This window comes from Taeniopygia guttata, chromosome 2 (assembly GCF_048771995.1).
Source record: "Taeniopygia guttata chromosome 2, bTaeGut7.mat, whole genome shotgun sequence".
Lineage (NCBI taxonomy): Eukaryota > Metazoa > Chordata > Aves > Passeriformes > Estrildidae > Taeniopygia > Taeniopygia guttata.
Window position 1 is genome coordinate 127,132,708 of NC_133026.1, and position 14,647 is coordinate 127,147,354.

The 14,647-nt window shown below is 36.2% G+C and overlaps 1 protein-coding gene across 3 annotated transcripts in view; it reads left to right on the top strand.

Annotated features, from left to right (window-relative positions):
• Nucleotides 1–14,647, top strand: part of SLC26A7 (solute carrier family 26 member 7) — a 72,966-nt gene that overhangs the window by 36,075 nt on the left and 22,244 nt on the right. For 2 of the 3 annotated variants that reach the window (XM_072924818.1, XM_072924819.1), the window contains 4 exons: nucleotides 2,098–2,245; nucleotides 4,265–4,378; nucleotides 7,636–7,713; nucleotides 9,231–9,326. In XM_072924818.1, the coding sequence (XP_072780919.1) occupies nucleotides 2,098–2,245; nucleotides 4,265–4,378; nucleotides 7,636–7,713; nucleotides 9,231–9,326 (436 nt within the window). Of the gene's footprint in view, nucleotides 1–459; nucleotides 543–2,097; nucleotides 2,246–4,264; nucleotides 4,379–7,635; nucleotides 7,714–9,230; nucleotides 9,327–14,647 lie in introns of all 3 variants that reach the window. The other variant, XM_041713957.2, reaches the window with a different exon arrangement.

Here is a 14,647-nt window from a genome sequence, read left to right on the forward strand (position 1 = left end):
CTGATGAGTCAGATTACTCAGGAACACCTAAATCATGAACTACTTTAAACTGCTTAGGTGGATGGCAGTGCTCTGAGGCACATGCTGAACAGAGGGACTCTCAGCATTGATTGCCAAGGTTCTTGGGGCTTTACAGAGAGCCCTACAAATCTCTTTCATTAACACAAAATGTACAAACTGCACTACAGTCTCACATCATTATTGTGTCCAAATCTTAGTTTCTTTTGACTCTCTTACATATTTGCAAAAAAAAAAAACAACAAAAAAACCAAAAAAAAAAAACACAAACAAAAAAAACCACCAAAAAAAAAAAAAAAACAACATGGTAATGTTTTCCTGTTTTACTGGATTGATCTAAGGATAAATGTATGAACAGTGCCATGTGCTCAGGTATGGCAATAATAGGGACCATGTCAGAAGCAACAGAAATATAACATCTTTTTCTGTTTGAACCGATAGATAATTGCTACATCCCTTGCTTGCTACTATGCTGATATGGAATACGTCTACAGGATAGAAGTTGTGGGAAATATTCCTAAAGGGTAATGTGGGTTTATTAGCTTGTGGCCTTTAAATACTTCTATTTCTGAGAATAGTCTCTGAAAAGATCAAAGTAGTTTCTTAAATAATAAATGGTAAAAATCTATTTTGTTTTTTTCCTGTCTCCTCAGACACTCTCTCATAATTCAGTCTCACGTTAGTAAGTTATATATACATAGATATCATCACAAAAATGCATCCTTCAATATTTTCATAGCTTTTTGTTGCTTTGTGGAATAAAAAGTAGGTACTAAGTACTTGATGATGTATGACAGGAGGGCAGAATGCTCTACGAGATTATTGAAACCTGCTTTTTGAGGGTTGGCTTGGGTTATTGTAGCTGAAAGGATTTACAATGAGATAAGATTTGTAGATTACTACACTTCATTCTTCTCCACCCATAAAGTAATTTTAGAAAATGTGGTTTCTGACAAAATGTGATTTAATTATCCTTAATCTAAAAGAGAACATTTTTACTATAGTTAATGATACATTTTCCTCCATGACCTTGAAAAGAAGGCCAAAAAATTCAATATAATTTGCTAGAAAGAGAAATTAGATTAAATGTCAGAGAAAGTCTTCAAACTCTACACGTTGGTATGGAAGAGCACAGCTGTTGTGTAATCTGCTTGCATATAGCAGGGTTTCCCTAAATTTCACAAAGCACGAATCCAAGACAGCATGCATGCATGTGTGGCAGCTTGCACTGAAAGAGATAAAAGAAGGGACATCTCTTTGAAAGATTATGGTTTTTAACTAAAATATGTTTTTTAACTATTTAGACCAGGCTACAAATCTGGGACTAAAACACAGCTAAATGTGCCCCTTCTAATGAACAAGTAAACTGTATTTGTACAAATTTAATCAGGAATTTATCTTTTGTGTTACCTCATACACGTAGTGTTGAGAAACAGAAGCAAAACCTGGATAATTCCTGCATATTTTTAGGCATTTACCTGAAATACCTAACTGCCTTGTCAGTGTAATCATCAGAAACATTAAGAGCACAATTTAGTTTTCAGACGGTGTGATTTATGCTCTGGAAAGACCAAAGTCTTTTTGAAGAGTTCAGAGACAATCTGGGATGGGTTGATTCCTAACTTGAGTTATGAGTCATCATCCCCATTAGATGGAATAAATGTCTGTATTGTCAGTAAATGACAGGAATATAAAATGTTCTAAATATTTAAATTTAATTTTACAGGAAAGCCAACTATATTAAAAAAGGAGAAAACGTACAGTAGTCTTTTCTACTGAACATTACAAAATTAGTGAATTAGTGACAAATTTTATTTGTCAGTCGTGGAGTTAATTTATCAACATCTCTTTATAATTTATCAAATTGAAGTTTTCAAATTGAATACTCCATCTAAAGCTGTTTCGTCATCTACAAATTCTCTTTTGCTGTTTCCAACAGATTGATTTCTAAAATATTAATCTAATATTACAAAAATTAGCTGTTCCTGCAGAGATTGTTTCTGTGGTAGTCACATAAATTGCAGGTATATAGAGACTATGTGTCAAGTTTTGCAAAAATTACTGTCTTTATTTTTATAGGTTGCCATCACCAAAAGCACCACCCATGAGTGTCCTGCCTGAAGTAGTCACTGAAGCTTTTGGAGTGGCACTGGTTGGTTATGTAGCCTCACTAGCTCTTGCTCAAGCCTCTGCTAAAAAGTTTAAATACACTGTGGATGACAACCAGGTAAAGCTCTTTCTCCTTAGTGTCACTGAGTCTTGAAATCACTTCACCATCTGGGGAGAATATTATAGATGAATACCCAGTAGGAAAAGTTATGTTCCATATAGCATCCTGACACCTTCTAGTGTTTACAGTAGCACCCAAATTCTGTTTAAATTATCTGTGCAGAATGCCCTTATTGGTTGAACTACTCTTTTTTGGGGAAACTCATCCTTCAGGATAATCTTGTAATGCTACATTCCATTTGGCATTTGGGTATCAATGCATTTTTCACTGCTCTAAGACGAGACACCTTCTCCTCTGGCAGTTGAGCTTATATAGACAAGCTATGATGTTAAATCAGCTACTGTGAGTGAAAAGCAATTCTAAACCAAAACCAGGTACTTATAGCCCCAGGACTTACCTGATGTTATAATAAGAAATTATTTATATTTATGCAAAATAGAAATGTCACCTAAAATAAAGGTTTATTTTTATCTAAGAAGCTGGGTGAGTTCAGACAGTGCTGCCAGATTTACAGCCAAAGGAGCTTTTTGTCACGAGTTCCATTTTGCAGAGGACATGCTTAAATAAAAGTGGGTTGTCTCTACACTACTACAGTGCTTGCCATGGTGGGTGGGTAACTCCAAGCCCGCTGGAAATCCATGGAGATGCTAATTCAAGCAGTGTGGGAAGAAAGGCTAAATTTCAGATAACTGGCACTAGTATTGTGTGATGAAAATGTTGCCTCCACCTTTATGGTTTGGGATTTATGACATAGGGTTGAATGAAAAACAGCTGTTTTGCAGCTGGACATCTATTTGAACACCCCATCTAGACAGGCTGGTCTTGCTACATCAAGTCCTGTGCTTCACAACTCGTATGCCATTGGAAAACACAGTGGGAACATTCTTGCATTTTCAAGTCTCTAAAATATTTCTCAGTTTGAATATATCGGGCCATGAATTTCCATTGATGCTGCAGTGCCATGTTTCTATGGAGCAGAGGGAGAATGCTTAGTGCAGGTCAGACTCCAGAGTGACATGGTGCTTTGCTTCAAGGCATTCCCTGGAACACAGCAACTTGTGTGTCTTGCTGCACCTTTGGAAGTCTTGTAGTTTACATAGGTTTATTACTGAAGTCTTGAAAACTCTGTGTATGTCTCCATCAAATAATGGAGCGAAAGAGCAAAACCTCCATGAGAGGAGAGCAGTGAGGTGGTGAGCTTCAGGGCCAGGCATAGTGCTTGGCAGGGGGGTTTGTGGGTGTGTGAGGCTGCTGGGTGAGCTTTAAAAGGGTGCTGTTTGGTGCTGTGAAGACAAACTCATGAGCTGTGTTTTCCTGTCTGGATATAGCACCATTTTCCTCAGCAGACCAACTTGCTCCTTAAAGTCTATGATGCTGGGTGGCCATGGTGGAAAATTCCTTAGAAAACACTGCTCTTCTTAAGCTGCACATACAAGGTGGCTTCTCCACTTCTTCTTCTATGAATCCTTTGTTCAGACATGTCTGCATTTTGACTGTGAACAAACACCAAATACATCTATGATGAAGGACAGCATGCATCAAGTATGGCTACCACACTTCACTTTCATTAAAACATGCTCTAAAGGAAGAGAAATCAGTGGCTGTCTTTTCAAGTGAGCCATACACCAGAAATTATCTGGATAGTTTCCAGACACCAGTACTTGGGGCTTTGACCAGTTAAAAAGCAGATGTGGATCAAGATGTAAATATTTTGGTTGAACTTAATTTTCAAAACTTAGCAATAGCATTTATTCTGGAAAGAAAATGTCCCTCCTGCTCTCGATGAATCTGGTTCAACAGCTCTGTCATTCAAATTAGTTCTGAGTTGGGAGAACATCTATTCTGTTGGGAAACCCTTTTGTCAATGTACCTGTGGGATTTTTTCCCTCAAAAATGTGTCCATCCTTTATCATTGCTAATATTTACATAGGAAACTCCTTTGTTGCCTTTGTTGGCAAGAGGCATTGAAATGACAACACAATAGGAAAAAACATCTTCTATTTAATGACTTTGCAGGAATTTTTGGCTCATGGCCTCAGCAACGTGATTCCTTCATTTTTCTTTTGCATACCAAGTGCCGCAGCGATGGGACGGACAGCGCTTTTATACAGCACGGGTGCCAAAACACAGGTAACAGCTTAGAGTGAAGTACATCAGAGAATTAAAGCTGTGATTCTGCTCACTGCAATTTGTACTGATTTATCCATTGTATTTCCCTAGGCTCCCTTCTCCTCTTTCCCACGAATACCTCTGTCCTGTCATTTTTAAGAATCTGCATGAAATTGCATCTGATCAGTGGTGCCTTGCCTTTCGAAGAAAGACAATAGTTCCATTTATTAATTTTTTACCTGTTTCATTCAGTATGAATTGTAAGGTCTGTGGCAGCAAGGAAGTTAGGAGTTGTGTTTTCAGACTGCAGGAAACTACATTAAAGTCCTTTCAGTTGATGTGAATTTGTCAGCATTGTAACAAAAGTGCCCTCTAATGGTGTTTAAAGGATTTAATGGTACAGTCTAAACTGAAGTTTTAGGAAAAAAATCACATTTCATTAATCTGATTTAATTTATCTTCTATCTGAATTCCAAAATAAAATGAAAGTAACCTTTAGAGCTGTTTGTTAAAAAACCACAAGTAATATCCCAGCTTCTGCCTTGTGACATGGTGTGCTTGTCCTATCCCTTGGTGTAAACTGAGCCCACAGAGACGACATTTAGATTTTTGAGGTTGTTTGTTGCTATTTCCTACTGAGGAAACTAAATGCACAAGCTGTTATTACAGTAGCTCAGGAAAGAGGGGACTGTAATTGCTGAGGATGATAATTGTGACCCTGTTAGCCTGACATCTGTCCAAACTGTGCTTGTGAACAAGAGAGGTGGCAAACCACTTGGGGCACCCCACAGCATTGCCTCTTCCTCTGAAGCTCAAGGGCCTTTCAGTGGCAACCTGCCAGATCAATGTCATGTCCTTTGGAGTTTGTTGCTATTCTCCCAGGTAACAAGTGACAGGTCAAGAGGAAACACCAACAGGCTGATCCAGGGAAGGTTTAGATTAGATATCGGGACTTGTTTTTTTTCACAGAAAGGGCTGTAAAGCATTGGAACAGACTGCCCAGAGTAACTGCAGGTCACCATCCTGGGAAGTTTTCAAACATTGTGTTAATATGGCACTTGAGGACATGGATTAATGGTGAACATGGTGGTGGTGCTGGGTTGACCGTTAACTTGATTACATTAAAGGTTTTTAACCTTTAACATCTTTTAACCTTAACAGTTCTATGATTCAATGATTCTAATTTGATTGTATAGCTGTTTCTCTCTCCTGTATAAAGGACATTAGCTTTAAGGAAAAGGTTCCTGAGGTACAAGACTAAATACAATCCATAGGTACTGTTTCTCCTCAACCATGCCTGCCAATTATTTCTCATGCAGATGCCACAATATTAAGGAATTATACAGGACTTTACTCCAATAATCTACATGTTAAATAATTGCTAATTAGCCTACAGAATACTCTGAACTCACTTAATCATAATGAATAATCTAACAAATAATAATATTGAAAAGTATTTATATGCAAATATTTTAGCTACCACTTGGCTATTAGTTATTTCATGTATTTTAGTTGAATCTTATGTCATACAATGAGCTGTCATCCTCACAGACATTCTCTTCTGTAATTGGTTAATGTACTGATTGTGCAATTTACAGTAGTACTGGATCATGCTGTACTGGCTTTTCCATGGAAGATTTGAGGTAACCTGCAGACTTATAATTTTGAGGCATGTGGGGTACAGAGCATGTTGGCTCTGGTGCATATAGGGAAAGACCCTGATAGAAGGTTATTCAATACATGAAATGGAAAAAGAAACCACTATATTTTGATTTAAAGACAGCAAACACACAATAAAAATCTCCTTGGTTTATCTGTTTGCTTCACAGTATAGCAGTGCCTGTGTCTAAAAGCTAAGAGTGTGGCTATGAGTTAGCACTACGAGAGTATTTTATTAGGAATAACAATCTCTCCCCTGCCTTCTTGGAAAGCAACACATCAGCTTAATGCTCTCCTTTGTGGCTGTCCAGATAGAATGAGGAGATGACAAGATCATCACTTATAAATATTGGTCAGGTCATAGGCAAAAAGAAGCCTTTCCTTAACTTAGAGAGAAGTCAGCTTGGCATCACACATGGAAGAAATGCAAAGAGCCTTTCAAGGGCACAGAGCAGCCCTTCTTTCTCAAATGGCTATACCTGGATTGCAGTTTTGTCATTTGTTCCTCAGTGATATATTTTCCTGGGAGAAAAGAGAAGTGAGGAATTCTATCATGGAATAGAAGCGTCCTTCAAATAGAATCAACACTTTTTTTCTTGCTCTTCATGAAGGCAGAAAGAGGGAAAAGTTCCTCGTGACTTTTCCTGCAGATTTTCTGTCCCTTTTTATGTAAACATTCTGTCTATCCTTCTTGATGGTATTTTTAAGTACACCATGACTTTAATTTTCTAGTGTTTTAACAACTTGTCTGGTTTTGTTTTTAACAACTTGTCTCTTAAAATGAAACCTAATTATTTTAGTAAAGAAACATATTATCAATATAAAAATAAAGTGAGCATCTGTCTACTTAGCGTCAAAAACCTTCTGTGAATCTGAACTGTATATTTATAAGACCAGAAGTACACAGTGAGCACTCAGAGTGGTATAGGACAGTGCAATTTTACTGTCATTTTCCATCAGATTAATACCATGTATACTGTGAATAATATAATTATTAGACCATATATTTTCCTGAATTTATATTACTTGCATTATAATCTTTAATATATTTTAATCGTATTTAAGTAAATATACTGATATTAAAATGAAATTGTTGATGGTTTCTGGTTTAAAAATAGTTTCATTTCAGTGTTAATCCCAACAAAAGAAGTTAGAAGTCTTCTCTTGTGGAAAAACTGATAGCATACATAATTCTTGCTTAGTGCTGTGACAGAACTGTTATTTAGTACAACATAGAGTGCATGGCTATAAATAAGTTGCAGAATGACAGTGGGTGCTGAGAAACTTCTGGGATGAGACATTGCACACACACATTCCATTTAATACCCAGACGTGTAAGTGATGCTCTGATCTGTGTCCATGTGCTGGCAGCAGGGTCAAGCACAGATGTTGAGCTCTCTCACTATGTTATCAGTGTAGTTGATTAAATGTAATAATCAGAGATTAAAATTGAAATTATATGCAAATACAATCCACAGATACATTAATAGCTAACACCTTCAACATCTGATTGTTGACTTTGTCTACAATATTTTATAATTAATCCTTTTCAATATTTCTTTTGTTGTTTTTTTTTGGTTTTAGACTGAATGATCTGCACCTCTTGTTTATTGTTTCAGGTGGCTTGCCTTATCTCTTGTGTAGTAATTCTTGTAGTGATCTACACAATTGGACCTCTGCTGTATTGGCTTCCTATGGTATGGTGCTTAACCTCTTTAAAGATTATGATGTCAAATATTTTCTAAGGGCGGTATCTTTCAGGGAAAGACAGTGCAACCTTTAAAACAGCTCTATTTAATTTCAGTGGCCAAAAGAATAGTAAGGGTATGCTAAATCTCGAAGTCATAAAGTACAGAGGTGCAGCATAAGACATATATTTTAGACATATATAGTTACATATATAGGCTATCATGTAAGAGTATAGAAGTGAATTTCTCTTCTACTTATTTTGGCATGTAGTTTATGAAAAATACACACCCAGGTTGCTGTGGATTTGTAAATTGACAAAGTGTGGTAGAAATTAAGGAAGATTCATGATATTTCTTCAGATATGCACATGATACACAAATTTATTTTTCAAATAAATTTGACACAAATTATTTTAAATAGTGATATAAGCTTAATTACAAAAAGATTATAAAATATTCTTATATTTCTGTCATGGAATACATCTATGCTAAGACTCTTTAAAGCAGTGTGGCATCTTTTCACATAAGCTATATCTAGCTTTTGGTATTACAAATTAATAGTTAATTTTAACTAGAAGCATGTCAAAGCTGCTAAATACAGCTCCAAAATTATCCGCAATTCTGCCATGTACGTACATGAAGTTTTAACTCAACTATGTTTTAAACTTGCTTTGTGCTATTGTTTGCATGGTGTCATGAAAGTTCTCACTTTTCAAACACAGATCCTTTTATAGTTTATTTTAACCATGCAAAGTAAGGACACATGAAGAAGGGTGCGCAATATGTCCTTTTTTTTTTATACTTCTTCCCTACTTTCATTTCTTTTCACATGGATTATGGGTAAATTTTGACAAGTTTCCTGTAGGATTCCCCCCCCCCCCCCACCTCATATTTTAAAAATACTTTTTGGTTTTTGCATTCTTGGTAATTTATTTCTCTTCTAATATGCTTTTTCAGCCCTGTTTATGCACTGTAAGTCCATTGATTTGTACTGCATTTTTTTTGGCTCTAGATGATTTCTTCATCCATCCCCTCCTCCCTCCTGTGTCAAAGAACAAAAAAAAAATTTTTTTTGCTTCAAAATTAATGGACCTTTGCCCTAGAGGCCTTCTCTAGGGGAAGGGAAGGAAGTGAGGAAGGGGAGTTACAATTCTTCACTGCATAGAAGTTGAGTGATGATTTGCTTTTGAGTCCTCAGACTGTGGCAGAATGTACTTGGTCTGGTGATGCATGGAAGGGTCTTGAGTAGTCCTGAGGTTTTTGTTATTTTTCTCTCATTTAGGTAACCTGTAGATTTCCTTCACAAAAAAAAAAAAAAAAAAAAAAGAAAAAAGAAAAAAAAAAAGGGGGATAGGGTGGTTGCTGCTGTTAGCAGCTGTCACAAGGACACCCATGCTTATCCCATTTTCTAAACACCTACCAGTTCTTTTTACAATTTAATTATGATATTGATTGCTAAATAAAAGAAACAGCATTTGTTTTCACTAGCAACTCAGAAAATGACTTTTGTGTTTATGTTTTTGCAGTGTGTGTTAGCAAGCATTATTGTTGTGGGCTTGAAGGGTATGCTAATGCAGTTCCGTGACTTAAAAAAATACTGGAATGTGGATAAAATAGACTGGGTAAGTAGAACTTAATCTAAGGAGATTTCCCTGAGACCATTTGGCAAATATCTGTTAACTAAACTTTAACAGTTCTGTGGTCCTAGAAAAAATAAGTGTAAGACATCATTAATAGTACTTTTTGTGCACTATCAGCTCAGAATAACAGCATCTATCATCTGTAATATCAGTTGTATTAAAAAATAACATTTTAACAAATGATAAAGAATCAAACTTGATACTAGAGATGTGTATACAGACAGATCAAGTTAACGTCAGTAAGCATGTGTCTAATTTTTATGTCTTTTCTATATATTTAGCATGCTTTTGCTATTGTAGCATAATTGAAGAGATTTTGGTATCATCATCCTCTGGGAATAGGGAATGACCACATAGGTCAAACAGAAGTGGAAACACTAGTGATGCAGAAAGATAAATATTGAGGGGTGCTGTAAATAAATTGTCTTGACTCTTTCTGATTTTGCAGAAATCTATTCTATCTGCTGTTTGAACATAGTTCTATCTAGTGTTTGAAAGATTCTGCACTATGAGAGGAGGAATACATCAGAAAAAGTAGATAGGTGAAGGTAGTATGAAAATCTAGTTTAATGCAAAATCTAAATAATCTGAGAGAATTCACACAGAATTCCAAGCAAATACTAAAGATGAATCCATGTGTAAGAAGACTCCTGGATTTCTCTTCTGTGGGAGATGTTGGGTGTAATGGCCAATTAGTGAAACTAAAATTTCTATGCACTTACATAAATACATACATGCTGACATCCCATATGATTGAGTTAACAATTTTCAGAAAGGTATTTTGGCCACATAGTCCTTTTCTGTGGTAGGTCATACAGGTAATTCGAGTTAATATTGGACTTTTTTGAATCCACCAGGTACTTAGCATTCTATAGCAGTAATGGTTAAGTCTAGAAAGAATAAAACTTTTTTTTTTATTAGAGCACTGGATTTTTTATGGGAAACAGAACTGAGTGAACCACATCAAGTTCGACTGTGAGACTTTTTGCACTTGGTTGCAGAAAACTAGAGGTTCAGAAAACTCTTTTTGGGGAGGTTTTTTGTTTTTTTTTTTAATTAACCAGAAGAAAAGCTCTGTCTTTCCTGAAATATTTTATTCCTCAAGCAGTGAATTTCTGAAAATATTTTCTATCTCTTGTTTTGTATTTGATCTTAACCCATATTGCCAATGACAGAAATTATGGATGCTGTGGATCAAGAATTCTTTTGGGAACAGTGGACTTGAAAACATTGATAGTTGTGGGAGAGATATATATCTTCTCCATCAGTTCATTGAGATAATAAGTAGTTACATTTTCAGCAGGATATTCTGGAATCTCACTAGATCTGACATGTCTTCACAGATAAACTAACCTGATTGATTTTTGCTTTTCTGGTTTTGGCAGAAAAGGTTGTGTGAGTAGTTAGTTATTACTTCTCTGACATCTGTCATAATTTCTAAGAGAGGTTATAGAACGGGGGAGTTTGCTGGGTTCATCTTTTTGACTAAACATACTTGAGAAATGATTTATCTTCAAGTAGTTTTACCATCAGTCCTTAGCTTGACAGGATAAATCACCTTGCCTTAAATAGCATAGTTTAAAGTAAGGCTATAAACATTGATCTTGCATTGCTGCCTGCCCTGAGGAGCCCCACGGAGGCCAGTAATTTGTTTAACTACACTGGTGTTATTTTGACCTGAAAGGATTCACTCCAGTAATTGACAGAACATTGGAAATGAATCTTTCCATCACCCAGGTTATCTAAAGTGTTTTGAAGATAGAAACCCTAACAAAACATTTGGAAATAATTAGCAGTTATTCTTTCTGGAGCTGATGCTTTGAAGGGTGTGTGTCATGTAGCATTGAAGTCAGGTTTGTTTTGGTTATAGGTCTGGCAAATGATTGTGCATGAAAATAGAATGTTAGGAATTTTGTTACCCTGTTCCTTCACACTCCTTTAAGCATCTCCTTAAATGGAATGATTAATAATTATTTGTTGATTAGTTCTCTATAAACATAATCCTTTTAAATGTAGAAGGTATGTTACTCTTTAGGGGTTAGAGTTGAGGAAATTCATTGGTTCCTTGAATCACAGGATATTCTGTGTTTCTATGAAATCTCTTCTTTTAGCCATGGGTGGTTTTTTCTTTCAGATTTACATCCTGCCTTTCAAATCACATTTGATTACTTTTCAGCTACTACCCCACTGTCCTTATTCTACAGTTTTCTTTCCTGCCATTTGAACTTTAAATGTCTCCTGCTTCAGTTAAGGTCTTCTGTCAGTCCCTACACCTTGGTTGGATGACTTCAACAATCTCAGATTAATAATTGCATTATTCAACTACGTATGTTATATGTATAACTGAGAGTGACTTGTCTCGATCTTTTTTGCGCTTTTTTTGAGAACAGCCAGGAAGCTAATCTGGCCTTGTCTGTAAATACATCTCACTTCTCAGGTCCTCAGGTCAAAAGATAATTTCCTTGTCCTTCCTGTTAGCCTAATTTCTTATGCAGGCCAACTTGACTAACTTGCTGTTTTTATTCTCCAGCTCGACAATGCTGATGACACTAGTGGTACTCTCCTAGTATTACTAAAAAGGCCAGTGGAATTCTTCTTAACTTTGATTTTAAGGCTCAGGATCACAGAGAAGCTTTTTTGCCTTTTAAGACAGGCAAAAATTACTGCCTGGCAATGGACTGCTGAGAAAGAAAAGAAAAGAAAAATGTTATATTTGCTGTTAATAGCTGGACGTGAAAGTAATCAAAGATGGGGCAAAATATTTTAGAAGGTGATGTTCTAAGTGAAAAATTGTAACAGAATAAGTATACGTTTCATGAGTTATATAGGAGGGATTTGAGAAGTTCAGCAATTAAATACTCTGGCATTTAGAAAGAAAAAAAGTATTTTGAAGCTGCACATATATCTTGACCAGAAAATGATCACAGCTGAGACAAGGTCAGGTTGCATGCCTGACTTTTAAAGCAGGAAGAATGGCCAGAATTTATGGTAAAAATTTCATATGGTGTTGTGATGAGAGGCAGTTATGGATGCATGAATTGTAATTGTATGCACACATAGTAATAATAAAAGATGTAAGGAATGCTACTAATTCAGCAATTAAAGTAGATCCAAGAATGAGGTTCTCATTTTGACAAGTATCCTCCAAGATCTTGCCACTGTGAATTTCTGAGACACGTATCCAACACCCTGTCAATTTATTTTGTCAAAATATTTAGAGGAGAGGGCCTAGAGATGGTCTTCCTTGAAATCTGGATCTCATTAGTCCATTTTCTTGGGGTGTTTTAGAACTTCTTCAGATACAATCCTCAGGAAGAAAATGGCCTTTTAAATTTGTTCATCACACATGGGTCCTGATTCATGAGAGGGCTCTAAGAGTTCTCAGGGCTCTGCTATATAAACAATTTTCTACAAAGTATGAAACCATCTCTTCTGTGAGAATAATTTTACATAAATGACTCTATCTTATAGCATCCTAGGGAGATTTTATATTTTTCCTACATTAGTGAATATGCTAGTGTGAGTTATATTACTTGTGCTGTAGTTGGTATCAAAGAACTACCACACCACTTCAGTATCATTAAGGATCATTTAGGTTAGAAAAGACCTTTAAAGACTGTTAAACAACAATGCCAAGTCTACTCCTAAACCATGTCCCTAAGTGCATTAGGCAGTTCCTGCTCTGTGGCTGTGGTGGGCTTCACTTGAATGCCAAGTTTTGATGAAGGGTGTGTGCTGAGGATGAATGCACACATCAGTCATTTGTCTGCAGAAGGATGTGGGACCATGGCCTCTTCACTCAGTCCTTTGAGCCAGAGTCTCCTCCAGGGCTCCCAGCATCTTCTGCTGAAACAGTTTTGGAATGAGCAGGACTTTAATGGGATCCTTCTTTTGGCTATATGCTGGAGGGCCTCTATTTGAGCAGCTCATCACAGCCTCACATTACAGATAGCACAGAACTGGTCAGCTGAGACATGTCCATTTCTTCTTCCATTAAGCAACAGCAGAACCAGGTAGGAGTTAGATGAACTGCAATCTAAATTTTATTCATTCTGATTATTAAATCCATTGATTATAGTAGGAAACTAGACAGCTGTGCCCATTCAGGCAAGAGCTGATTGTCTCCTCAGTTTGCAATGAAACAAGGGAAGTGCATAATCTGGTTTCAAACTGGTACAGAAACACTTATTATCACCATACCTTAGCATTGCATTGTTTAGCCCTAGGTTCAGAAAGTATTCTGCAACTTGTTTATACGATGCTTTTCCTACCAAATGCAGATTTTAGACTGTCATCAATGGTGGATATTTAGACTCTATGAAATGGAAAGTCTAGAGGAGGCAGTTCACAGTCACTGTACCTCTCAGTGTTTCTGATACTTTCTGATATGTACAGGAGTTGACATAAATCTATTTCTTTTGCTTGTTTCTTTTCTCTCTCTCTTTAGAGTTTTTCTTTAAATTTGTACAGTACTTTGAAGGCAGATTTTGTTTTGATTTTTGATATTAACATGTGCCTATAACACATTATTGCTAAGATTTGAAGATTTATTTGATTCTATCTGTCCTAGAGTTTGCAATAACCATATTGAAGTAAACTGCCAAAGAAAACTTCCATATTTTTATCACTTCTGTGTTGAACTTTGCAATAAACTATGAATTAAAACAAAACAAAACAAAACAAAAAAACCCCAAAGTCAATCAGATCAACGTAACTTCTTTCTACAAATTTGATGCTACCCTAATTAAATAAGAACTGATTCCAGGTCAATACAAAGCACTGAAAGGGTGATTGATTGAGAGTATGCTTGTTTTGGCTCAGCCTCTACAACAATGGCAGTCTCTGATTACAGTTAAGATGTGAGATACTAGGCTGCTGGAGAGGCACTTAACTATCTTTCTCAGTAGTCAGCAGTACGTAAACATTTCTGGCTTTGATTCTTCTTATGCAGATTTTGTATTGTGTTTTTATGCTGTTTTCTTCTGAGACATAAGAATTTTGCAGGTCTGCAGCAGTGATTTAGTTAGATGTGATGAGGTTCAGGTCTGCAGCTAAGCTGGATTGCACTGGAGTGGATTCAGGTGTTGTCAAGGGTTCAGCCTTATTATGATAGTCTAATTCCTGAGCTCACTTATTTTCAGGTTTTTAGTAGTTCTGTTAGCCTTTTCACATCCAGGTAAGCTTCTTTATAAATGTATATGGGATTTATAAATCTTAGCATTACTTTCTTATTCATTAATCAGAACTCAATATCTCTTGCTCATAAAGGTGATCTTTGCAATATGCACACAACAATTCGTATA